The sequence below is a fragment of the Pipistrellus hanaki genome, assembly GCF_964339955.1.
Source record: "Pipistrellus hanaki genome assembly, chromosome: 4".
NCBI lineage: Eukaryota > Metazoa > Chordata > Mammalia > Chiroptera > Vespertilionidae > Pipistrellus > Pipistrellus hanaki.
In genome coordinates, this window is record NC_140506.1 from 82738839 (window position 1) to 82764830 (window position 25992).

General features: G+C 51.8%; 1 protein-coding gene across 3 annotated transcripts in view; it reads right to left on the bottom strand.

Moving 5' to 3' along the window:
* Positions 1-25992, bottom strand: part of SNX29 (sorting nexin 29) — a gene marked incomplete at its 3' end in the record, with an annotated part of 419909 nt that overhangs the window by 139363 nt on the left and 254554 nt on the right. For all 3 annotated transcript variants that reach the window (XM_084881120.1, XM_084881121.1, XM_084881122.1), the window contains one exon: positions 6135-6251. In XM_084881120.1, the coding sequence (XP_084737246.1) occupies positions 6135-6251 (117 nt within the window). The remainder of the gene's footprint in view (positions 1-6134; positions 6252-25992) is intronic.

A 25992-nucleotide genomic window follows, 5' to 3' on the forward strand; every position in this document is an offset into this window, starting at 1 on the left:
ACATGCAATTGGTGGAGGAGGTAAGACTAACCAGAATGGAACTCTATTGTCATGTAGAAATTATCATTAATAAATACAAAGTAAAAAATATATTTAGTTAGGTTAGAAGGCTTTTATAAGTATAATCATGTGGTTATTGTGGATCCCAAGAAATACTGTGTGCTAATTTAGTAGAATAAGTTAGATTAGGATTTAGATGAATAGTCTTGGTCGTAAGACTTACAAGGCAGGGTGGAGACAGAATGAACGGGCTGGGAGAGTCTGCATTCAGATGATGACAAATGGACAAGAGTCAAGGACAGTGCTGCAGTCTGAGACCGACAGAGGTCCAGTCCCAGACCAACCTACACAGGATCACACGTGCTTGCCCCAGACACAGGAACCACTTTTCATGCTAATAACTAACTTCTGAGAAACCTACATGCCAATCAAATATACAGCGTTAGGAGCCAAGCAACCCAGGTCTTCAGGTTGCTACCTAGAGGATCTTGAGGTCACTACCTGAGGAGAGGCGGGGCATGGGGGGGAGGGGGGTCTGGGGGCATCTTCCATGAAGGCAAAGAGAGAGATCAAAGCTAACTTATCAAATGAGTAAAAGCAGACGCTGCTCACACCAATGACTGTGTGCCATGAGATCAGGATTTAGAATCATCCGAATCTGAGCACCTGGGTCGGGTGAAAACAAAAGAAGGAAAGGCAAGTGCATCTCGGAATGACTTGGTGGTAAGTACAGGGGAGCACAGGGCTGTGATTCCCCCGAGCATCCTGGTTGCTACCACCTGTCATCTCTCCTCTGGTGGGGCTCCAGGGGTGGTCTTATAGCCCCAGCCTCTGCTTCTTCAGAATCTGTGACAGGATAGGTCTCAGGGGTATCTTTTCCAGACCTCAGTCTCCAAGCCTAGTCACATGCAATCAAAGTGAAAAAACGCAAATCACACCAAGCTTATTCTGGTCTTTGATTATTTAGTCAAGGGTAGAGTCCACATTCTCCACATCTGCCACATCCCTACCGTGTATCCCACACTTCGTATGTGTCACCACAAGAAACACAAGTGGCCAGCAGGCAGACTAAGCCAATGCAGAAATTACTCCCTCGCCCCACATCTGGTCCACACGGAGCATAGAGTGTATAAACCCTGATAACTCTGTCCCTTGCCAGTGCTTCCTATTTGCAGCAATGTGGGGGACCGGCTGTGAGCAGCTAGAACACGCTGCACTTGCCAATAGGCACACAACTCTCATTTTAATGGAAATGTTATTTTATTTTATTTTTTATTAAATTATTATCTGTGTACATATTTTAACATTGCCCCCCCCATACATACCCTCCCTCCCCAGAGTTTTGTGTCCATTGGTTGTACTTATATGCATGTATACAAGTCCTTCGGTTGATCTCTTATCTCCCCCAGATATCCCTACCCTCCTCGCAGTAATTTGACAGTCTGCTTGTTGCTTTACTGTCTTTATATCTGTCTTTTTATTTTAAAGTCCCATACCCATAAGCCTTGGGGAGCCAGGCTCTGCCCACCCAAACTCTACACTGTAGCCCCCCGAGCTCCCCAGTGGAGCCCAGCTACCCATGGTGACAAGCAAGCCAGGTATAAATGGGACGAGAGTGCATCCCAAGCACATGTGGGAGGAAAGATCTGTGACCCAGGAGCCCTCCGAGGTACAGGACATATCTGCTTTACCGTCCAGGGGGGTGTGGTCATGTGGGGTATTTGCCCCTGGACAGAAAACCCTGGGTGGGCCCAAATGCGTTCTGCCAGAACCTTTCCAGGTGATTTGTGTCAAAAATGAGAATTTCTGAGCTAAGCCTCTATGTGAGACATAGTTTTAGTAGCCGCTCTTTAACGACACTTTTGAAAATGATCTCCTCCAAGACAGCAGGCAATCGGAACACAGTGTCAGGGGCCGGGTTACAAAGCCACCTGGTTATTTGGAACATGGTGCTGAGCTGCGGTGGGACCACAGCCAGTTTGGTGCTTGATCGCCAGATAGTCCACAGGTGCCACGAGCTGAACAATACATCTCTTATTAAATCTCTTATCATCCCGACTTAACAGCATCAGCCTTCAGGTGAGCCCGCTCCCTCTGAAGGTTTTAAAGATACCAAGAAAGTCCCAGGAAACATTTTTTCCCCAAATGAACCTTCTCACAGAGTTGGGATGAGTTTTTTTCACCAATCTCACTCCTGAATTTTTAATCACTTGTCTTTCTCTCCCACCAGCTCAGTCATTTCACCCGTGGCGGGAAGGAGACCCATGGACATGCCAAGTCTCCTCTCCAGCAGGATCCAGGAAGGCACCTTTCTGGGTCAGCAAATGTGTGGCCGACAGTGTCATCACAGACTCTACAGGTGCTGGCCAGGCTCATACATCAAACCTGCACGTGCCCGTGTGCCAGCCTGAGAGGAGGGGAGTGAACACAGTCGCTGTCTCAGCGAAGCTGTCCTCGGCCCACAGGAAGTTCAACACAACATGGTTATACAGAGCGACAAACGCTGGGGTGCAAAGTGCACGGAACACGGGTGCGGGCCAGCCGTGGGGAGGTCTGCAAAGGCATTCGCTGGTGGGAGTGGATTCCACTGAAAGTCCCATCACAGGACTGCGTGCAAAACGCAAAGTCTTGGGCAATGAAGAAATGAAAGGACGTGTGGTTTCTCCAAGTCACTGCAATGAACAGCAGCTATCATCCTGTCAGAGTGATATAAGTTTATGGAAGTCTAGACAATGGGAAGGGAAAAGACAGTGAAACAGGCGCAGAGAAAGATTCAGGCAGAGGGGAGAAACAGACAAAGGCCAGCACACACACAGGAAGGGAGAGGCAGAGCCGGAAATGAAGTCAGACAGAGGCAGGCCAAGAAAGAAAAGCAGAGAGAGGGGTAGGTAGCGAGAGAGGACTAGAAAGAAAAAAGCACACAGAGGCAATAGAAGAAACTAAAAGGCAGATAACACACAGAGAGAAACAGAGCAAGAAGGAGAACAGGGCACAATGGAGAAACCCAGAAGCACCTGGCCTTTGAGAGGCAACGTGGAAGAGGCCCCAAGTGCCCGGGGTGCGGTGCTGCAAACATGACTGAGACCCAGGCCAGCTGGACCCCAACTGAAGGTAGCCTGTCACCTCCAGTGGAGGGCGGGCATGCTCACTGCACCCCACAGCCACACAATGTCACCTCCTCTTCCAAGCCCTGCGGATCCCATACCAGGCAGGCTCCTGAGACAAAGCAGGCTTCCATGACCTCCTTGCCAGCCGGAGCATGGGGAACTGACATGATACGCAACACAGCCCTACCTGTCCCACATGCACACCGTGGAGAGCATCTTAGGAATGATGCTCCTTGGGGAAGGAATTGTGGGGAATGACACATACAATGTATGCTGTATCTACCCCTTCAGAGAGCCATGAGGCACTCTCGGGAGGAAGTCCCACAGCAGAGAAACCTATTCAACACCATTCAATCCAGAATGTTCAATCTTGTTCCATGAGGGATCTGAATCTTTAAAACCACCCAGAGTGTCGTGCTTAGAGCAAAATAGACACTAAGTTTTCCTTGAAATTGAGAGAGAGAGAGAGAGAGAGAGAGAGAGAGAGAGAGAGAGAGGAGTAAGCATCATGGTGTTAAAGCATTCTGGTGCCACCAGGAGGCTGCATGCCTTGGGGTAGGCAAGTCATGCCTTGAAATCAACCTGCACCTCAGTTTGCTCAGCTGAAAAATGGATCTAATAACTAACACAGGGTTATTCTGAGGAGGAGAGGATAAAAATGCATCCAAGCCCAAGCACACGGTAAGTGGCTAACAAAGGTGGTTCCCTCCCCAAACAAGCATGGGAGGGGAGCGGGGAGAGCAGTGACTGATGGGCTGATGCTTTGAGTCAGGGCAGCGATCACAGAAACCTCAGATCAGACCACATCAGCCATCTCTTCGCTTAAGTGGAGTGAGCCACGTGAAGGTAGTGGGAACAGAGACCCACCAGAGAAAACAGGAATGCACTGCAATTATATTTTGCTCCCCCCATGAGACCAACCTCCATTTAGTGAATTGTTTAGTTTTCCACTCTCCCTGTGCTGTGACCTTAATTGACTTCTATGTCTTACAGGTTCTATTACCCTGTCTCCATTTATTATGCAAAATAGGAGCTCTTGTCCCAGAGAATTTTCAGGGCTGTAATCAAATCTTGTTAAAAAGGTAAAAACAAAACAAAACAACAAAAAAAACTCCACACTCATTCACATCTTATAGGGAGCGGGAGGGAGGGAGAAAATAACGAGGCGAGAGTTCTAAAAATATATTCAGAGAAAGAAAAGGAAAAAATTCAATCCTAAGTCCCAAACTCCTTGAAAATAAGTTCTTTAGCTTAAATGTCTATGAGAAGGAACTTTCCCTCTGCCCATCTTTAAGGAAGACTATTATGTGGTCTACACCATCCTTTTCCGCTCTATGAGATAAAGTTCCACTTAGCAAACATTAAGTGAGCACCCACACAGTGCTAGGCACTGGGGATTCACAGATGAAGGCAGGGCGGGGCTGACCCATGGCCACCACAGAGTTGTTTTATTGGCAGCACCTCAACAAGCTGCCCAATGAGGCTGCTGCCATGTGACTCCCCATTGATCAAAGAGGAAACTGGGGTTTCCAAATAAAGAGACACAGTTCTGCCCTTGAGGCGCTCAAACACTGTCATTCTGGGAGGGAGTCTAATCCAGGGTCTGCAGAGAGCCAGGCCACGTGGAAACAGAGGGAGGAGAGGCTGAGACTCCCAGGACAAGTGCCTCTCACAATTAGAAGGAAGATAGGCTCCAGATCTGTAATGGAACTTGAAATTTTTTCCTTCCTTCTGCCCCAGCTGTCTGATGGGGAAGATGAGCAGAGTGGGCTTAAGGGCAAGGTGTGCTCTAAAATCTGAGTACACCAGCCAGCGTGATATTTGAGGGAATAAAGGAATTATTGGTAATGTAGGAAAAACAGTGATATCATGGTTGTGTGTGTGTGTGTTTGTGTGTGTGTGTGTGTGTGTGTAGGCAGGGGGAGGAAAAAGGGAGGAAGGGAGGGAGGAAGGGAGGGGGAGGAAGGGAGGGAAAGAGAGAGAAGTCTATAGATGAAATATCCAGTATTTGATTCAAAATAATACAGAAAGGGGAAGCAGGCATAGGTAGCTTCAAAAAAACTGGCCAGATTAATAATAATTCAACTTATTATAAATGAGTACATACAATGGATATGTAAAAGGCATTATACCAATCTCCTACCTCTGGGCATTTAACACTTGACATAACAAAAAGTTTCCAGATGAAAAACTATTATAAATGGGTTTGAAAGGACAAAATGCTCTCAACAGCATGGTTTGTAATAGCTAAGTATTGGCAAGAATCTCAATGTCAGTGGGCATGAGACTGGATTAAAAATAATGTGGTATTTCATTCAGCAGAGAACTAGAGTCAAAAAAGTGAATGAACCCGATCAGGAGTTCTCAACCAGGGTGACTCTGCCCCCCAGAGGACAGCTGGCCATGTCTGGAGACATCTTTGGTTCCATGTCGGGGTGGGGTGCTACTGGCCTCTAGTGGGTAGGGATTGGGGATACAGCTAAACATCCCACAATACACAGAACACCCCTCCCCTCACCCCCTTCAAAAAAGCATACGGCCCAAACTATCCAGAGAGGCGCAGTTTAAAATCTCTATATCACATCTATATACTCCTCAGACCATGGTACTGAATTAAAAACAAACAAAAACAAGGGGCAAAAAGAGATATGTACAAGTAATAGCATGTAGGTGAAAGTTACACAAAACCAAGACTATTTACTGCTCATGGGAATTTATCTATGTAGTCAAGTATAAAAATATGGAAGGAAAGGCTATATGTCAGCCTCAGATCATTGACATCAAGGGCAGGGGCATGATATACTGCAAAGGGGCTTCAACAGAATTTGTAGCATTTATTTTATTTACTTGATCTTACCTAAAAAAAGAAAAGCAAGTGTTAAAGGTTAATGCACAGAAATTAGTCTCTTTCCCTTCACGTTGCTAACAATGAACAGAATAAGCAGTGGGGCTGTGGACAGGAAGGGCGGGGTGGTCAGACAGAGATGGGGGAGAGTGCCGTGGCTGGGGCATCCTGAGGTCACTCACCGGCCCCCGGAGGTCGATGAGCTCCTGCCTCATCTGGGACACAAGGGCTTCCTTGGCCACCAGGGCCCGGTGCAGGCGCTCGTTGAACTCGATTAGCTCTCCGTGCATCTCCGCCACCTGGAACACACAAGCCCAGACAGTGAGGCTCCGAGGGCAGGGCCTCCCCAGGAATCACACAGCTCCTCTGGGCCCACACATGTCAGCAAGGCATCAGGAGGTCTTTGGGCTGGAGAGTAACACTGGTCACCTATGGGCTACACCAGTGGTTGGCAAACTCATTAGTCAACAGAGCAGCAAACCCACAGTTTGCCAACCATGGGCTACATAATCCAACTGTGCGTGAACACATTTATTTACTTGGTTGATTTAAACACCATGGAATTGACAGTCTACAATTTATGGTCAGAACACTGTTGTATCAAGTCATTTTTGCACCTTAAGCTTTTATTAGTAACTAGAGGTTCAGTGCACAAAATTTGTTCACAGGGGGTGTGTCCCTCAGCCCAGCCTGCACCCTTTCCAATTTGGGACACTGCCCGAGTTTAGGCCCGATCCCAGTGGCATCCCTCTTACAATCCAGGACTGTTGGCTTCCAACCACTCGCCTGCCCGATTGCCCGATTGCCCCTAACTGCTTCTGCCTGCCAGCCTAATCACACCCTAACTGCTCCCCTACCAGCCTGATTGCCCCTAATTTTCCTTCCTTGCCGGCCTGGTCACCCCTAACTGTCCTCCCCTGCAGGCCTGCCCGCCCCCCCCCCCACAACTGCCCTCCCCTCCAGGCTTGGTCGCCCCCAACTGCCCTCCCCTGCAGGCTTGGTTGCCCCCAACTGCTCTCCCCTGCAGGCTTGGTCGCCCCCAACTGCCCTCCCCTTCTGGCCTGATTGCCCACAACTACTTTCACCTGCTGGCCATCTTGTGGTGGCCATCTTGTGTCCACATGGGGGAAGCCATCTTTGACCACATGGGGGCAGCCATCTTGTGTATTGGAGTGATGGTCAATTTGCATATTACTCTTTTATTAGATAGTATGAACACTTTTCTAGCCAAAGTTTTCTTTCTAATCTGAGTTATGTCCCACTAGTGGCACAATTAGAATAACTGACCATCGGGGCCTGGGTTCTGAAAAACAAGAAAACAGAACTAGAGCCTTATTGAGATGGTGCGGGTGAGGGAGAGGGTGTAGGTGCAGGTGCAGGTGACAGACACAACGTGGCAGCTCAGCTACCTTTCAGTCACTGCTTCTCCTAAGCCAGGAAATTGCATGCTATGCACTGCATGTTCTTCCTCACACCAGCTCTACAGGGTGGGGATTGCTATTCCTGCCTTAGGAAGAGAAATGTGTTGAGTTTAAGGCACTGGGCCAAGGTCAGATAGCTAATAAAGGGCTGACTCTGGAGCCTCGGCTCCTGACCACTGGGCGACTTGCCACATCCTGCCATTCACTATGCCCAGAGGTAACCCAACCAGGTCTGCTGTGAGCACTCAAATTTTTCCACATTCATGCAATACTCTTAGCTGATCCCAAATGTTTTTAAAATGGGGGCAGCCATAAGATAACCTATGACTGATGTACAAAATGAACAACAGATCTTTCCAGCAGTGACTTACAAAAAGCACAAAGATATCCTACATGGTCAAGGCACTTACAATAGATACTCTAAATAATGCATACTAGTAAATATCAAACCATTTGCAACAAGTACTTTATATAACATAGAAAATGTAATATCAGACTTAAGAAGGAATTTTAGAATAAGCTCTTTAAAATAAAGGCTTGCTGCCTGACTGGCATAGCTCAAGGGTGGACCTATGAAACAGGAAGTCATGGTTCCATTCCCGGTCACAGCACATGCCAGGTTGAAGGCACAATTGCCTGTAGGGAGCGTACAGGAGGCAGCTGATCAATGATTCTCTCTCATCACTGAAATTTCTCTCTCTCTCCCCCTTTCTCTCTGAAATCAATAAAAATGTATTTTTTTTAAAAAGGGATTGTTAACCTGAGTCTTAATGCCTCAGGAGGAAAAAGGGAACCCTCCTTTTCTTTGGATAGGTTGATATATATAAAGTAGGGGTGTCGAACTCAATCAGAGAAGGGGCCAAAATCTAAAATCCAGCCTAAATTGCGGGCCGAATGGTTTACTGAACAGTCATAAACTGACAATGTCATAAACTGACAGCGGAGTGCAGTGATGACAGCGCGGTGCGGGCCACATTGCAAGGCCTGGCGGGCTGGATTTGGCCCGCGGGCCTTGTGTTTGACATATGTGATATAAAGGATAAAAGGCAAAAAAAGGAAACATCAGAATATTAACATTCGTCAAAGTGCATTCTTTCTACTCCTCCTTACTTTTTAGTTTGCTAATAATGTTCACTCTTTCATTAATCAGCCAGAATTACCACTTAGACTCTTAGAAAGAATTAAGAATTAAAACTCTTCACATGGAAGCAAAGGGAGCCACCGTGCAACCAGTGTGAAATGTGTGAGGCTCCGGCTGTAAGCCTGGGGCCGTCACACTTGCTCTGGGAGCCCCACTCTGGGAAGGCACCCGCTGCCCCTCAGGCGCCCCCTATCAAATCCCTGTGAAATGCACAAAAGGCACTGCAAGACTGTGCAATGAGCAAGGGAGAGCAAGCTGCTGAGCCTGCTCAGAGCCTTCTTCACTGCACAGACCTAACATTAATATTCTCCACTGCCTTCTTCCTTCTGTATAAAAGCAGCTGAACAAGACCTGTTTGGGCTTTTCACAAATAAATACAGTATCACTAACAATGCCTGTGTGGTTCTCCACGCGGTAACCACATAACCCTCCGTGAGCTTCCTCAGGCTGAGCATCCAGTTATCTCCCTGTTAGCAGGAAACACACGACTGGCGTTATTAATGCTGACTACCTGCTACTATGCCCCCCAAATTCAAGCTTTAAATAAATGCCACTCTTACTTCCAATGCAAAGCAGGCTTCTGCTTTGTTTTTACTTTGCTTTTCAGTGGGAGCCAGTGTGTTAAAACAATTTTCCCTAAATGCATAAAACATCAGAACATCTCAGCCTCCCGTGGTGTTTATGGTGAACTGTCAAAACCCTGCTTCTCGTTTGCAGGTGGGAAAGTGGGTTGACCACGTCAGGGAGGGCTTTCATTCCGCTAGGGAATGGGGTGGACCGATGGCACTGCAGACACAGAGATGAAATCATTTCCAGCAGCCATTGCCTGCAGTGCTCGTTGTTACTAAGCTCAGCTCTGAGATTCTGAATTTTCATACCACATATCCCTACATATAGCCATTGACATAAACAGCTTTCATCTTAGAAAACTGTACTGAACTTCACTGTCCTCAAATAACGCTTTCCAAATTCTGGAATAACTAGAAATGAGTTCAAAACTCAGAGTGAGCCTTGGAAGAGGAATCTGAGATCACAAATAGCTCCTATTGTCACAAAAATAAAGACAGGCTACACCACTACTGCTGGCTGTAATTTCTACTCAGTTCTGAGGGCAAGTATAGGTGTCATCTGACCTCATTCCTTATTTTCAACAGCTACAGAGAATCGCAGGGAACAGACAGAGGCAATAGGTGCCCTCAGATTCATTCTCTGCCAAGCAGGCAGAGCAATCTTCCCAAACAAGGTTGGATACTGTCACCTGCTGTTTAAAACCTTCAGTGCTTCCCACTGTCCTAAGGCCATAAGAGTCCTGTGAGATACGCACCGTCCTCTCTGACCTTCCCTCTGCCCCCTCCCTCTGTGTCTCACTGACTTCCACTCAGTCTCCTATCTTCCATATCCACACTGAGCAGCAGGTCACCCAGGAGATAGAGGAGAAAGGCGCACCCAGCAGAGGAAAGATCGGTGCCCAGGCTCTGAGGCTGATAGGGGGGTAGTTGACATAGGTGGTTAAGGACTCAGACTCTGGTGCAAGACAAGGCTGTGCTTGATCACAGCACCATGTGCCTGGTACCAGTCACTAACCTCCGAGCCCATGCTATTCACTATAAAACCATCCCAACTCCCTAGGCCACTGTGTGGCGGAAATGAGCTACTAGCAGGCCTAGCACCATGTCTGGGCCTGGCAAATACCTGTGAACGAGAGTTGGTTTGCATGCTGGGTGATCACATAAAGGGAAATGGAGAAGGACAGCAGGGCTCCGGAGCCAGAGGGACAGGACCATATGTGCCGCACCAAGGAGCTGGGGCAGCTCTGCAGACTCACTGTCCCCAAAGTGCAAATGCCACCAACAGGACTGTGAGCCATATGCTAGGCGTTGCTCTTGGTGCTGGGGAAGTAAGTCACAGTTTCACATCCTGAAGGTCATATCAGGTAAAGCTCAGGGAGAGAGGGAAATGTGGAAGGAAGACGGGGGTCGGGAAGGCCTCCCTGGAGGAAACACTGAGCAGCCACTTCTCCAGTCGGCCTTGGCACATGCAAGGCAGCCTCCCTGGCCACTCTGCACCCTAACTCACTTTAGGCACTCACTGCGCTCCACACCACCGATGCTCAGGGCCATTTTGAGAGTCTGCCATATTTCTTCCTACTCTCAGCACTTTTATTCCCTTGAAAACTAATCTGAAAGCAGTTAGGCAGAGGTGCCATTTGGCAACACCAGTGGCAATGACAAATCAAAAGCAAATACCAGGGGGAGATCTACTAATCTCCGCTGACGCAGATTCAAACCTCGACCAGCATGTGCCAAAGGGCTAAGCACGGAGCCCTGATTCTCCCAACGGCCCACAGAGACCACCTGGCTGGCAGAAGGCAAGCTCCCGAGTTGTGCTTGGCAAGTGCACACCCCATAATTCATACAGTGTAAATGCTTACCACTCACCACCTGGGTTTCATGCTTTAGGTTGGTGAGAAGATGGTAAAAAAATTTTTAAGAAGTTTAAGTCACAGGGCTGTTTAGCAACATCTATCAAACTTTTAAAATCCCTCATCTGTGACTTGGGAAGTTTCTGCTGGGCAGTTAGCCTGCCCCTGTATTTATACACGTGCTCAGAGCAGGAGTTTAGTTCCAAATGCTGGAACCTACCCAAATGCCCAGCCACTGGGGAGGGATGAAATAGATGAGGTTCAGCTCCCTTGTGCAAGGTCTGGCCCAGGCAGACATCACTAGTCAACCGCAGCACTCGTTCCTCAGGAAGACGCCCAGGTAGCCCCCGTGTGCTGGCTCAGATGACAACACCATTTGGTGTCCCTGGCATAAAGGATGGAGGGAAGGCGTCACCAAGACGGCGGCATCTGAATTGGGCTTAGGAAGATAAGGCCTTTGGAGCTTCAGTGACTGAGCAATCATTCCAGCTGGAGCATCAGGGAAGACGATCTCTAAAAATCATGTGGCTGTGAAAAAGCTTTTAAGTCTGTGAAAACCCCAGAATTATCATAATTACCTGCCAAATCATGAAAGGATTATAAATTTTAAAAAGAATGCCTCTGGCATTTCCTTTCATATAGAATGTTCTATCTAATCATCCCAGCAAAGCATGCATGGCCCTCCTTCAGTTCCTAATTAGACACTTCCAGATTAATTAGATCAAGACACTCCCACTCCCTAATTTTAAGAGCAACGAAAGCTCTTCTTGGTCATGTACCCAACTCTTCCAGAATGTTCACACTTAGATGCCTCAAAATCAACCCCCTTTGACAGAACACACAGCTGGGCTGGGCCCATTTACCCCGCTGTGGAGGGACCGGGTACCTCCTCCTCGGATGACGACACTGCACCTGCCTCGGTGAAGACTAGACCTCACCAATGCCCACGTGCCTTCACATACTGGGGGGGGGGGGGGGGGGGGGGGCACCAACCACATGCCAGAACTTTTCCAGGCATCACATCCGGCAGCTCATGTGAGCCTTGGGACCCTCCTGCAAGGTGGGCCTGCCTTCCTAAGGATGAGGCCAGAGGCTCAGAGTCAGGAAGCAGCAGGACGGGGATAGTCCTGTCTGTGCTCTTCGATCCCCATCTCAGGGTGCGGAGAAAGGCAGCCCTTCAGGGGTTCAGGGCTTCAGGAGGAAAGCAGAGCGGTGTGGCCCAGGGTGCCCTGAGCAAGCTGATCATCAGGCACTGGGAGGGTTTCTGAGAAATGCAGGTTTTCGGGCCCCACTTCCAGAAACTCTGACTCAGAGGCCCAGTGGCTATGATGATGCATCAGCTTCAGGACCCACTGGTGAAGACCACGGGGAAGGACTTCACACATTTGGGCCTGAATGCATGGGGCCATTCCCAGTTTTAGAAGCCAGTTTTTCAGTTCTTCATCTGTAAACCAGGGATGTCACAGAAGCGCTTCTATTAGTCAGTTCTTAACGAGTTCTCACTGAGCTGAACAAGCCACCAGCCAGAGGACACTGCGCAGGCCTGCCCGCCAGCAGCCTTGACAACTGAGCCATGTGCGACCTTCCTCTCACCGAGCCCAGAAGTCAGAGCTCAGAGCTGCCCGCAGGGGGCCCGGGAACTGAGGCTGGGATGCATGCTGTTGGCTCCACTCTGGGACAAGCACTGACAGTGACCTGAAGCACTTAGAAACACCGAAAGCAATTTCAAGATGCTGTGAAATCCAGGAAGTCCTTGATTTTTCTAGATTTTTAAAATTATTTTACAAAAGTTTTAGTTGTAATGAATTATAATTTTTTTTAAAGTTGGTTTTTCAGCATAGATCGTTTGAGAAGCAACTATACACAATGCATATGCTATTTCTGACATAATGTTTTGTATTCGTTATTAGAAGCAATGATAAACAATGATGAAAAAAGAAAGCCAGAATATGACTATTTTGGATAAAATATAAGATAATTGAAAAAGAAGATAGAACCAATGCTTCATTGGTTCCTTGTAGAATGTCACTTAGTCTTGAAGACTAAGAAAATTAAAAATGATCAGTGAAATAGTCCAGGTCCAGTCCTAAACAGGGACACAGGTCACAGAAGTCCTGGAGAAGTATAGTTACCATCACTCTCTTTGCCGCAATAGTTGCCTGATCATGCCCATTTCCCAGAGGAGCAAGTGAGGTAACAAACTGCTCCAATTTACAAAGCTCACAAGTGGCAGCTGAAATCCAAACTCTAGTTTTCATGTCTCCAAAGCCTGTGTCTTTTATATCATGTGACCCATCAGACAACAAATAAATAACCCAGGACGAGAAACACTGCCCATTTGGGAGTGGAGGAAACTGAGGCTCAGAGAGGCTAAGTAACTGGTCTAAGGCTACACAGTTTATTCCCTCACAGAGCCAGGGCTGCAGACCAGGTCTCGTGCTTTCAAATCTAATTTGCTTCTCCACTGGGGGCCATAAGACTCTCAAAAAAAGGAGAGAAATGGAAACATGTCTGTCCAGCAGCAGTGGGAGGGAAGTCGGGCTCGGAGAGGATCACTCTGCGTGGGGGCTGCTCTGCCTTTTCCAAGAAGCTCCTCATTGGTACCCTCCAGCTCCCTGGAGCTAAGTGCTGTTTCTAGTTTTACAGCTGAAGAAACTGAGGCACAGAACAGGTATATACCTTGCCCAAGGCCACAAGCTAGCGGCAGAACTGGGATTCCAATGTCTAGGTCCACTACACTGCCTCTCAGCATACACCTTTCACCAGCATGCTGATGCTGGGCAGGCATCTCGAGATACCAGCCTAGGACCTGAAGGAGATGAAGAGGGGCTCTAGCATGTGTGTTCGTTCTCTCTCTCTCTCTCTCTCTCTCTCTCTCTCTCTCTCTCACACACACACACACACACACACACACACACACACAGAAAAGGCGCCGTCTTGGGCTGCCCCCTCTGCCCTCTGAGACACCGGGGGCCCAGTGGCTTGGTGCAGATCAGTTTGCAAGCATGTTCCTCAGGAGCACGCTGCCAGTAAGGGGGGAGCACCCAGCATAGCGGGCCTCCTGTGGATGAGGGGCCAGAGGAGAAACCAGGGAAGATTGGGAACTCCGGCAGCCAAAGAGGAACCTTCTTCAAAATGGGTTTGCTTCAAGTGAAGGCGTTTTGGAAACCAGTTTCTAAATGGCAACTCCAACATGAAGGCATTCCAGGGGACTGACAGGTACTACTTCAGATGCTCAGCATCAGGAGCCATCTCCGTGGGGGGCCTCAGCTGAGGTACAGAAAAAGGAGGAACGTGAAGGTCAATCCCAGGTCCTGTCTACTCAGTGCTGTGTGACCTTGAGTAAATAATCTCAGTTGCCGATTCTTCTATCTTCTTTGTCACATGAGGATACTGTCCTCTATTGCACTGGTTTGCCGTGAGGAACAAAGAAATAATAGAGTTTGGGTAGCTACCCAGTGCTTGCCACAGACAATGATCCCAAAATAATCATAACGAGCACTCCTGGGGTCGGGCAACATTCGAGGTGCTTTAAACATCAGCACACACAGCAACCTGGAGGTAGAGCTGTATGCCCGTTTTACGATGAGGAAGGCAAGGCTGCGAAAGGTAAAGCGATTGTCCAGTCAGCAGTTGCAGTAGGGGTCCGTCTGCCTTGGGAGCTCACAGCCCTGTACCTCCCGGCGCCAGGTTTCTTTGCTCCTGCAGTCTGCCTGCCTTCGGCTTTCATTAAGCTGCACGTGGGACTGACCCCGGTGGATGCTCAGGCTCAGGCTCGTCCTGCTGAGGCAGAAGCCCTGGTATCTCAGGCCTGATCCTCCTCAACATCACCTGGTAGAGCCGCCAAGTGACACTCATGAGAAGCCTGAGGCCGACCCATCCTGAAGTGCCACCGAGACGGTGCTGTGCGGGCTCCATCTACAGTGCTGAGCTGAGTGGGTGCTTGTACGGAAGCCCCAGCAATACGTTCCCATGCAAAAGAGACCCTTCATCGCCTCTGTAACAAGCCCCTCTGTGCTCAGAATGCAGAGCTTGAGAGAAGAGCTACTTAAAAACACTGGGCTGGATTACACTTCGGTGGGAAGAAAGAAACACCCTGAGCTAACAACAGCTCAATTAATAATGGGGCGCCTCTGAAAAACAGATGTTAGGGAACTGTTACAGCTCACACACAGGCTGGTCCTCGTTCCTCCTGACAGGTGACCTGATCTCTCAGATCTGCTCCCTCTTCCCCATCCCTGTCACACAGCCTTGGTTCTGAAGCACCCCCACTCCCACAGCCTGCCCTGCCATCTGCTGCCCCTCTGACCTCCACCCAACCCCCAGGCTGATGCACATGCCGCTGTGTGGTATACAGTCCACACCCACGGCTTACACACTGCTGGGCACTACTGTTGTCCCATTTTACAGGGGAGGAAACAGGTCCAAAGAGGCCATAACGCTTGCCCACAGTCACACAGAGATGATTACAGTAGGCGACAGCAGACACACACCGGTCGGTGGGAGCGCTGTGCACCCGGCAGACAACGCTGTCCCAGGCAGCTCACAGTCCTGGCTCGAGCACAGGTCTCTCCGACTCCACTTGTCTCACGTGGATGGCTGCCAAAGCCAGTGACAAGCCAGGACACTCTGGGGCTAATTACTTCTGCTGGATCAATGGAGCGGGGGGTGGAGGGTGCGAGGGCAAAGATTCTCCTCTGTTAACACAGCAGACAAGGTGGTTTACCTGGCATCACACAATGGCTGTAATTATACTCCATTACAAGTACAAAGCACTGTGCCTGGCTGGGCTTGTGAAAATGGGTCAAGAATTACTTTAAAGGGCCCTACTGGCCTCTCCTTTCTGAAGCACTGCAGCTATAGGCTTGCTCCCAGAAATGACTATCGATCTCCAGGATCCTACGATGGCCTTCTGCCTCCCCAGCACAGAAGCCTTCTTTAGCCTGCTGGGAAGGCAGCTGGGGAGGAGGGAGGGAAAGGAGGGGGCAGGGATGGATACAGGAGGGAGGAGGGCACAGGGCCATCATTAAGAACATTTACTGAGCACAAACTCTGTGCTGGCCCCAGTCTACGCATTGTCCCTACATTAGCTCATGCTCAAGCAACCTTATAAGGCCTGTCCACACCATATTCTTTTCCTTAGAAACCCATCTTCAGTATCTGAACATTCTCAGATCCATTCATTCGACTAATTCCTATTGAGCAACTGCCATCTCCCGGGCCCTGCTTTAAGCACCGTGGATGTAATGGCAAACTAGAGAGAGAAGCATCCCTACCCTGGTGGTTTCCATGTTCCAGCTATCGACCCCATTCGCAGAAGAGGGCTGGGTCCTTGCACAGCTTTAGTCCTGGTCAAGACTGATAAACAGAGGGCTTGGGATCTGAACCCTGAGCCATGTTCACGCCTCCCACGTGTCCGCTCTCGGCTCCGGGGCCATTACTTTACAAAGCCCCTCCTATCTATGGCACTTGCATCTCTGCACACTTCTTCCTTCACCCAGGGGCCAGGCCCTGCCCTGGGCTGGGCATCGTGGTGATGCCTAAGGAGCACCCTGTCTCTGGGGATCAGACCCTGACAGTTCCCACGCAGGGTGCCAGTGGCACAGGAGCACCAAGGCCAGGGGAACCCGGGGCCAGGGGAGAGCTCCAGGCGTGGCTGGGAGCTGACTTGCAGGTGGAAGGAGATGAGCCAGCAGGAGACTGGAGAGCAAGTTTAAACCCAGGCCCGCCCCTTCCAAGCCCGCACTCCTCTGCTCTGTCTCCTCATCTACAAAGTGGGAATCCATCATGTGGAGCAGGCAGGCTGGTGGAAAACCACATGGGACCGGTGCTGACCGCGGAGCCCCTGGCTGGCACACAGTGGGACCAGTGCTGACCGCGGAGCCCCTGGTTGGCACACAGTGGGGCTCACCCTGCTGCAGCTGCTGCTTACTCCTGAGAACTGGCTGCTGCACAAGGAAGTGTTATAATATCACAATGATGCCCCAATTCCATTTTCTCCAGAAAATATTTCACCCTGAAGTGTTGCTTATATATTTATTGTGTTGCGTGCTGGAGAGCACAGAATCGCATATAAAGATGTAAATTCTGAAGTTATGTGGCCCTCTGTCATATTCTAATGTCTTCCAGAAATCAGGGGAGGCCAAGTGTACATTTTTAATCACATTTCTGCAGAAGGAATACATAGAGACCTCCTGAATATTTTAAACACAGCTCAATAAATTATGCCCACATTTCAAAAGAAAGACAGTAGTGAAAAACATTAAATTTTATGAGCATCAAAAAATGTTTTTCTGCCACAGAGTCCGTCTCTCATATCAAACAGCATCACTTAAAGAGACCCCTTCAGTAAGCACCGCCTTGCTCCCCAGGATGCACATGGTCCTGACTCATCCCAGATGAGCATGGACACCAACACCTGCTCAGAAGAAAGGCAGTGCTCAGAGCGAGTGCTGATGGGGGCATGGTGTGAGCAGTGGTGTGGGGCGTGGCGTGGAAGATGCCTAAGAGGCAGTGTGGGGCGTGGTGTGGAGGATGTATGAGGGGCAGAGTGGGGCGTGGTGTGGAGGATGTATGAGGGCAGTGTGGGGCGTGGTGTGGAGGATGTATGAGGGCAGTGTGGGGCGTGGTGTGGAGGATGTATGAGGGCAGTGTGGGGCGTGGTAGGAGGATGTATGAGGGGCGGTGTGGGGCATGGTGTGGAGGATGTATGAGGGGCAGTGTGGGGCGTGGTGTGGAGGATGTATGAGGGCAGTGTGGGGCGTGGTGTGGAGGATGTATGAGGGCAGTGTGGGGCGTGGTAGGAGGATGTATGAGGGCGGTGTGGGGCGTGGTGTGGAGGATGTATGAGGGGCAGTGTGGGGCGTGGTGTGGAGGATGTATGAGGGCGGTGTGGGGCGTGGTGTGGAGGATGTATGAGGGGCAGTGTGGGGCGTGGTGTGGAGGATGTATGAGGGCGGTGTGGGGCGTGGTGTGGAGGATGTATGAGGGGCAGTGTGGGGCGTGGTGTGGAGGATGTATGAGGGTGGTGTGGGGCGTGGTGTGGAGGATGTATGAGGGCAGAGTGGGGCGTGGTGTGGAGGATGTATGAGGGCAGTGTGGGGCGTGGTGTGGAGGATGTATGAGGGCGGTGTGGGGCGTGGTGTGGAGGATGTATGAGGGCAGTGTGGGGCGTGGTGTGGAGGATGTATGAGGGCAGAGTGGGGCGTGGTGTGGAGGATGTATGAGGGCAGTGTGGGGCGTGGTGTGGAGGATGTATGAGGGCGGTGTGGGGTGTGGTGTGGAGGATGTATGAGGGCGGTGTGGGGCGTGGTGTGGAGGATGTATGAGGGCAGTGTGGGGCGTGGTGTGGAGGATGTATGAGGGCGGTGTGGGGCGTGGTGTGGAGGATGTATGAGGGCGGTGTGGGGCGTGGTGTGGAGGATGTATGAGGGCGGTGTGGGGCGTGGTGTGTAGGGTATATGAGGGCGGTGTGGGGTGTGGTGTAGAGGATGTATGAGGGCAGTGTGGGGCGTGGTGTGTAGGGTATATGAGGGCGGTGTGGGGCGTGGTGTGGAGGATGTATGAGGGGCAGGGTGGGGCGTGGTGTGGAGGATGTATGAGGGCAGTGTGGGGCGTGGTGTGGAGGATGTATGAGGGGCAGAGTGGGGCGTGGTGTGGAGGATGTATGAGGGCGGTGTGGGGCGTGGTGTGGAGGATGTATGAGGGGCAGTGTGGGGCGTGGTGTGGAGGATGTATGAGGGCAGAGTGGGGCGTGGTGTGGAGGATGTATGAGGGCAGAGTGGGGCGTGGTGTGGAGGATGTATGAGGGGCAGAGTGGGGCGTGGTGTGGAGGATGTATGAGGGGCAGAGTGGGGCGTGGTGTGGAGGATGTATGAGGGCGGAGTGGGGCGTGGTGTGGAGGATGTATGAGGGCGGAGTGGGGCGTGGTGTGGAGGATGTATGAGGGCGGTGTGGGGTGTGGTGTGGAGGATGTATGAGGGCGGTGTGGGGCGTGGTGTGGAGGATGTATGAGGGCGGTGTGGGGCGTGGTAGGAGGATGTATGAGGGCGGTGTGGGGCGTGGTGTGGAGGATGTATGAGGGGCAGAGTGGGGCGTGGTGTGGAGGATGTATGAGGGCGGTGTGGGGCGTGGTAGGAGGATGTATGAGGGCGGTGTGGGGCGTGGTGTAGAGGATGTATGAGGGCGGAGTGGGGCGTGGTGTGGAGGATGTATGAGGGCAGTGTGGGGCGTGGTGTGGAGGATGTATGAGGGCAGTGTGGGGCGTGGTAGGAGGATGTATGAGGGCGGTGTGGGGCGTGGTGTGTAGGGTATATGAGGGCGGTGTGGGGCGTGGTGTGTAGGGTATATGAGGGCGGAGTGGGGCGTGGTGTGGAGGATGTATGAGGGCGGTGTGGGGCGTGGTGTGGAGGATGTATGAGGGCGGTGTGGGGCGTGGTGTGGAGGATGTATGAGGGGCGGTGTGGGGCGTGGTGTGGAGGATGTATGAGGGCGGAGTGGGGCGTGGTGGGAGGATGTATGAGGGCAGTGTGGGGCGTGGTGTGGAGGATGTATGAGGGCAGAGTGGGGCGTGGTGTGGAGGATGTATGAGGGCGGTGTGGGGCGTGGTGTGGAGGATGTATGAGGGCGGTGTGGGGCGTGGTGTGTAGGGTATATGAGGGCGGTGTGGGGTGTGGTGTGGAGGATGTATGAGGGCGGTGTGGGGCGTGGTGGGAGGATGTATGAGGGCGGTGTGGGGCGTGGTAGGAGGATGTATGAGGGCGGTGTGGGGCGTGGTGTGGAGGATGTATGAGGGCGGTGTGGGGCGTGGTAGGAGGATGTATGAGGGCGGTGTGTGGCGTGGTGGGAGGATGTATGAGGGCGGTGTGGGGCGTGGTAGGAGGATGTATGAGGGCGGTGTGTGGCGTGGTGTGGAGGATGTATGAGGGCGGTGTGGGGCGTGGTGTGGAGGATGTATGAGGGCGGTGTGGGGCGTGGTGTGGAGGATGTATGAGGGCAGAGTGGGGCGTGGTGTGGAGGATGTATGAGGGCAGAGTGGGGCGTGGTGTGGAGGATGTATGAGGGCGGTGTGGGGTGTGGTGTGGAGGATGTATGAGGGCAGAGTGGGGCGTGGTGTGGAGGATGTATGAGGGCAGAGTGGGGCGTGGTGTGGAGGATGTATGAGGGCGGTGTGGGGTGTGGTGTGGAGGATGTATGAGGGCAGAGTGGGGCGTGGTGTGGAGGATGTATGAGGGCGGTGTGGGGTGTGGTGTGGAGGATGTATGAGGGCAGAGTGGGGCGTGGTGTGGAGGATGTATGAGGGCAGAGTGGGGCGTGGTGTGGAGGATGTATGAGGGCGGTGTGGGGCGTGGTGGGAGGATGTATGAGGGCGGTGTGGGGCGTGGTAGGAGGATGTATGAGGGCGGTGTGGGGCGTGGTGTGGAGGATGTATGAGGGCGGTGTGGGGTGTGGTGTGGAGGATGTATGAGGGCAGAGTGGGGCGTGGTGTGGAGGATGTATGAGGGCAGAGTGGGGCGTGGTGTGGAGGATGTATGAGGGCGGTGTGGGGCGTGGTGTGGAGGATGTATGAGGGCGGTGTGGGGCGTGGTGTGGAGGATGTATGAGGGCAGAGTGGGGCGTGGTGTGGAGGATGTATGAGGGCGGTGTGGGGCGTGGTGTGGAGGATGTATGAGGGCAGAGTGGGGCGTGGTGTGGAGGATGTATGAGGGCAGAGTGGGGCGTGGTGTGGAGGATGTATGAGGGCAGAGTGGGGCGTGGTGTGGAGGATGTATGAGGGCGGTGTGGGGCGTGGTGTGGAGGATGTATGAGGGCGGTGTGGGGCGTGGTGTGGAGGATGTATGAGGGCAGAGTGGGGCGTGGTGTGGAGGATGTATGAGGGCGGTGTGGGGCGTGGTGTGTAGGGTATATGAGGGCGGTGTGGGGCGTGGTGTGGAGGATGTATGAGGGCGGTGTGGGGCGTGGTGTGGAGGATGTATGAGGGCAGAGTGGGGCGTGGTGTGGAGGATGTATGAGGGCAGAGTGGGGCGTGGTGTGGAGGATGTATGAGGGCGGTGTGGGGTGTGGTGTGGAGGATGTATGAGGGCAGAGTGGGGCGTGGTGTGGAGGATGTATGAGGGCAGAGTGGGGCGTGGTGTGGAGGATGTATGAGGGCGGTGTGGGGCGTGGTGTGGAGGATGTATGAGGGCGGTGTGGGGTGTGGTGTGGAGGATGTATGAGGGCAGAGTGGGGCGTGGTGTGGAGGATGTATGAGGGCAGAGTGGGGCGTGGTGTGGAGGATGTATGAGGGCGGTGTGGGGCGTGGTGTGGAGGATGTATGAGGGCGGTGTGGGGCGTGGTGTGGAGGATGTATGAGGGCAGAGTGGGGCGTGGTGTGGAGGATGTATGAGGGCGGTGTGGGGCGTGGTGTGGAGGATGTATGAGGGCAGTGTGGGGCGTGGTGTGGAGGATGTATGAGGGCGGTGTGGGGCGTGGTGTGGAGGATGTATGAGGGGCAGTGTGGGGCGTGGTGGGAGGATGTATGAGGGCAGAGTGGGGCGTGGTGTGGAGGATGTATGAGGGCGGTGTGGGGTGTGGTGTGGAGGATGTATGAGGGCAGAGTGGGGCGTGGTGTGGAGGATGTATGAGGGCGGTGTGGGGCGTGGTGTGGAGGATGTATGAGGGCAGAGTGGGGCGTGGTGTGGAGGATGTATGAGGGCGGTGTGGGGTGTGGTGTGGAGGATGTATGAGGGCAGAGTGGGGCGTGGTGTGGAGGATGTATGAGGGCAGAGTGGGGCGTGGTGTGGAGGATGTATGAGGGCGGTGTGGGGTGTGGTGTGGAGGATGTATGAGGGCAGAGTGGGGCGTGGTGTGGAGGATGTATGAGGGCGGTGTGGGGCGTGGTGTGGAGGATGTATGAGGGCAGAGTGGGGCGTGGTGTGGAGGATGTATGAGGGCGGTGTGGGGTGTGGTGTGGAGGATGTATGAGGGCAGAGTGGGGCGTGGTGTGGAGGATGTATGAGGGCAGAGTGGGGCGTGGTGTGGAGGATGTATGAGGGCGGTGTGGGGCGTGGTGTGGAGGATGTATGAGGGCGGTGTGGGGCGTGGTGTGGAGGATGTATGAGGGCAGAGTGGGGCGTGGTGTGGAGGATGTATGAGGGCAGAGTGGGGCGTGGTGTGGAGGATGTATGAGGGCGGTGTGGGGCGTGGTGTGGAGGATGTATGAGGGGCAGAGTGGGGCGTGGTGTGGAGGATGTATGAGGGCGGTGTGGGGTGTGGTGTGGGAGGATGTATGAGGGCGGTGTGGGGCGTGGTGGGAGGATGTATGAGGGCGGTGTGGGGCGTGGTGTGGAGGATGTATGAGGGGCAGTGTGGGGCGTGGTGTGGAGGATGTATGAGGGCAGTGTGGGGCGTGGTGTGGAGGATGTATGAGGGCGGTGTGGGGCGTGGTGTGGAGGATGTATGAGGGCAGAGTGGGGCGTGGTGTGGAGGATGTATGAGGGCGGTGTGGGGCGTGGTGTGGAGGATGTATGAGGGCGGTGTGGGGCGTGGTGTGGAGGATGTATGAGGGCAGAGTGGGGCGTGGTGTGGAGGATGTATGAGGGCAGAGTGGGGCGTGGTGTGGAGGATGTATGAGGGCAGAGTGGGGCGTGGTGTGGAGGATGTATGAGGGCAGAGTGGGGCGTGGTGTGGAGGATGTATGAGGGCAGAGTGGGGCGTGGTAGGAGGATGTATGAGGGCGGTGTGGGGCGTGGTAGGAGGATGTATGAGGGCGGTGTGGGGCGTGGTGTGGAGGATGTATGAGGGCGGTGTGGGGCGTGGTGTGGAGGATGTATGAGGGCAGAGTGGGGCGTGGTGTGGAGGATGTATGAGGGCGGTGTGGGGCGTGGTAGGAGGATGTATGAGGGCGGTGTGGGGCGTGGTGTGTAGGGTATATGAGGGCAGAGTGGGGCGTGGTGTGGAGGATGTATGAGGGCAGAGTGGGGCGTGGTGTGGAGGATGTATGAGGGCGGTGTGGGGCGTGGTGTGGAGGATGTATGAGGGCAGTGTGGGGCGTGGTGTGGAGGATGTATGAGGGCGGTGTGGGGCGTGGTGTGGAGGATGTATGAGGGCGGTGTGGGGCGTGGTGTGGAGGATGTATGAGGGCGGTGTGGGGCGTGGTGTGGAGGATGTATGAGGGCGGTGTGGGGCGTGGTGTGGAGGATGTATGAGGGCAGTGTGGGGCGTGGTGTGGAGAATGCACTTGGAGGCAGGAGGCCAGAAGTGGATCCCGATCTGCCATTAAGTTGCCGGGTAACCTTGGGCAAGTCATTCAATCTCTCTAGTCCTCAGTTTCTGCATCTAAAGATGGTAGCAGCAGAATCACATATATCATAGGGTTGCTCTGAGGAATAAATGATTTGATACAAAACTAGGGTTCAAAAAACAATACTGCAATTATGATTTGGATTCTTACAGCTTCTATTAACAAACAAAAACATGTGCATCTCTTCAATTGCTTTGAGCCTCCATGGGCTTCACAATGGAAAAAGAGTGTGATGGTTAAAAAATAAAAATAAAAAGAATATGGATGTTAAAGGCAGACAGATTGGGTTTGAACCTGGGACCACACTTAGCTGGTGATGCTCCATAAATGGGAAAAGCTATTATCTCTCTACAATTCTGAACATTTCTAAGACTCACTGTTTCACTGGAAAAATTGAGATCATAACCTGCTCTCTCAAAGGGGTTCTGCGGGATGTAACTGAAATCTTACATTTCAGCAACAAAGAGTGCGGCCTGGCCCTCGGCAAACAGCAGTCACCTTTCTTCCTGCCCCAGAGGGCCCCAAGAAATACAACTTTTCTCTGGACCATTCAAGGCTTTGTGGCATATTTAGTGAAGATAAATGCAACAATATCACAGTGTTCCACACCCCCTCAACTGGCCCCCAAAGAGTGGCTTATCAAATGTGACTGTCCTCTACTTCCTAGTGTTTGAGAACTCAGTTGCCCAATAAGACCACACCCACCTCCCAGCATCTGGTAGAGGTCAAAGGGAGTTCACATTTTCAGCCGCATCCATCAAGCTCGGGAGATTAGGCCTACATTTCTTTCCCTTCTGGCCTGGGAGCGACCTGGCTGGCTGTGAAGTCCAGAGCCCATAGTTGCTCTGGCCCTAAACAGGAAATTACAGAGACAACAAATGGGGCCTCGCAGCAGAGACACTAATGCTTGACAAGCATTCCATCTGCCCTCTACGCCTCCCAGCCCCCTATGCACACTGGCCACAGGCTTTTGAATATTCTGGCCAGAGAGGGTTCCAGGCAGAAGTTATGTGTGTCACTTCTGAGTCTCAGCACAGGGCTGCTGCTGGGGGGGCCTTGCAGCTGTCCCTCTCTCACCACACTCACAGAGAAAGCCAGGTTCTCCAGATGATGTGGCTGAAAAATGGGGGGCTTCCATTAGGCCAGATTCCTGAGTGACTACATGGAGCAGAACATCCCACCCTTGGCCCAGGACAGCCCACGTTAGACACATAGCATGACTGGGCAGTTAACTGAGCTGAAGGGTTGTTTGTTACTGCAGCAGAACCAAGCCTATCCTAGCTAAAGCAATCCTTCAGCTTTGCAACTCTGTATCACCCTGACTCTCCAACAGTGGACATGAAAGTATGCAGAATGGCACAGACATCTTTGACATCTTTGTGTGAGGCTGCCTTTACAACACCATGTCATATTTCTTCCCCCTTTCACTTTAGAAGAAACTGGTCTCAGACAAATTAAGTTATTTGTTCAAGGTTCCTTCAGCTTTGCAACTCTGTATCACCCTGACTCTCCAACAGTGGACATGAAAGTATGCAGAATGGCACAGACATCTTTGACATCTTTGTGTGAGGCTGCCTTTACAACACCATGTCATATTTCTTCCCCCTTTCACTTTAGAAGAAACTGGACTCAGACAAATTAAGTTATTTGTTCAAGGTTATACAGCTAACAAGTTATGAAACCAAAATTTGAATCCAGATCTGTCCATCCCAAAGTTTATAGTCCGTGTACTACATGGGCCCAAATAGCACTTTCTAATATATTTCACATCTGTGAGGGTCCCAAATATAAGACAGCTCTCTCATTGGGCTCCAATGATAATAGTAACAATAGATTAGATGCTTTCTGTGTGCCAGACACTCTCCTAGGTCCTTCATCAACATTCCTGCACTAAAATATTCACATCTCTTTAAGGCATTTCCCCCATTTTATTGGTAAGGAAATAGAGGCTTAAAGAGACTATGGGCACAGTTCTCAATGTGATGATGATATAAATAAAGGAAAGATGCTGGCAGAGATGGGCAAAGGTATAGGTTCCTTTGATAGAGGTAAAGGAAGTTATTATACACAAATAGCTATAGGGTGGGAGATTCAGGAACAGTCCCTGTCAGAGGACCTGGCCTTCCAGAGCCCAAGATACTACTTGGCCAGGGCTCTAATCAGAAGCTCCTTCCTGTCATGTGCGGGAGGGGGCAGGGTGGGGAGTATCTCTTGTCTACCTGGCAACCAGGAACAAGTGACTGATAATGACCACACAATGTCCCTGAGTGGCCACTCCGTATCAGGTGAATCAAAGATCAATTGCTCCACAACTCCAGCTTCAAACCCAGGTCTGTTGAGCTCAAAATCATGCTCGTCCCACTCTGCCTCCCACACCCACCCACCCGTCCATCTATCCATATAACACGGAAACATTTACTGCGCATCTACTATGTGCTAAGTACTGTCTAGACCACATGTGTCAAACACAAAGCCCGCGGGCCAAATCCAGCCCGCCAGGCCTTGCAATGTGGCCCGCACCGCGCTGTCATCACTGCACTCCGCTGTCAGTTTATGACATTGTCAGTTTATGACTGTTCAGTAAACCATTTGGCCCGCGATTTAGGCTGGATTTTAGATTTTGGCCCCTTCTCTGATTGCGTTAGACACCCCTAGTCTAGACACTGGGGATACAGTAGTGAACAGACAAAAATCTCCTCCTCACTTGAATTTCATTGCAGTGCCCAAGGTCAAAGTCATAAGTGCTTATTGACCAAAAGACAGAATGCATGTGCCC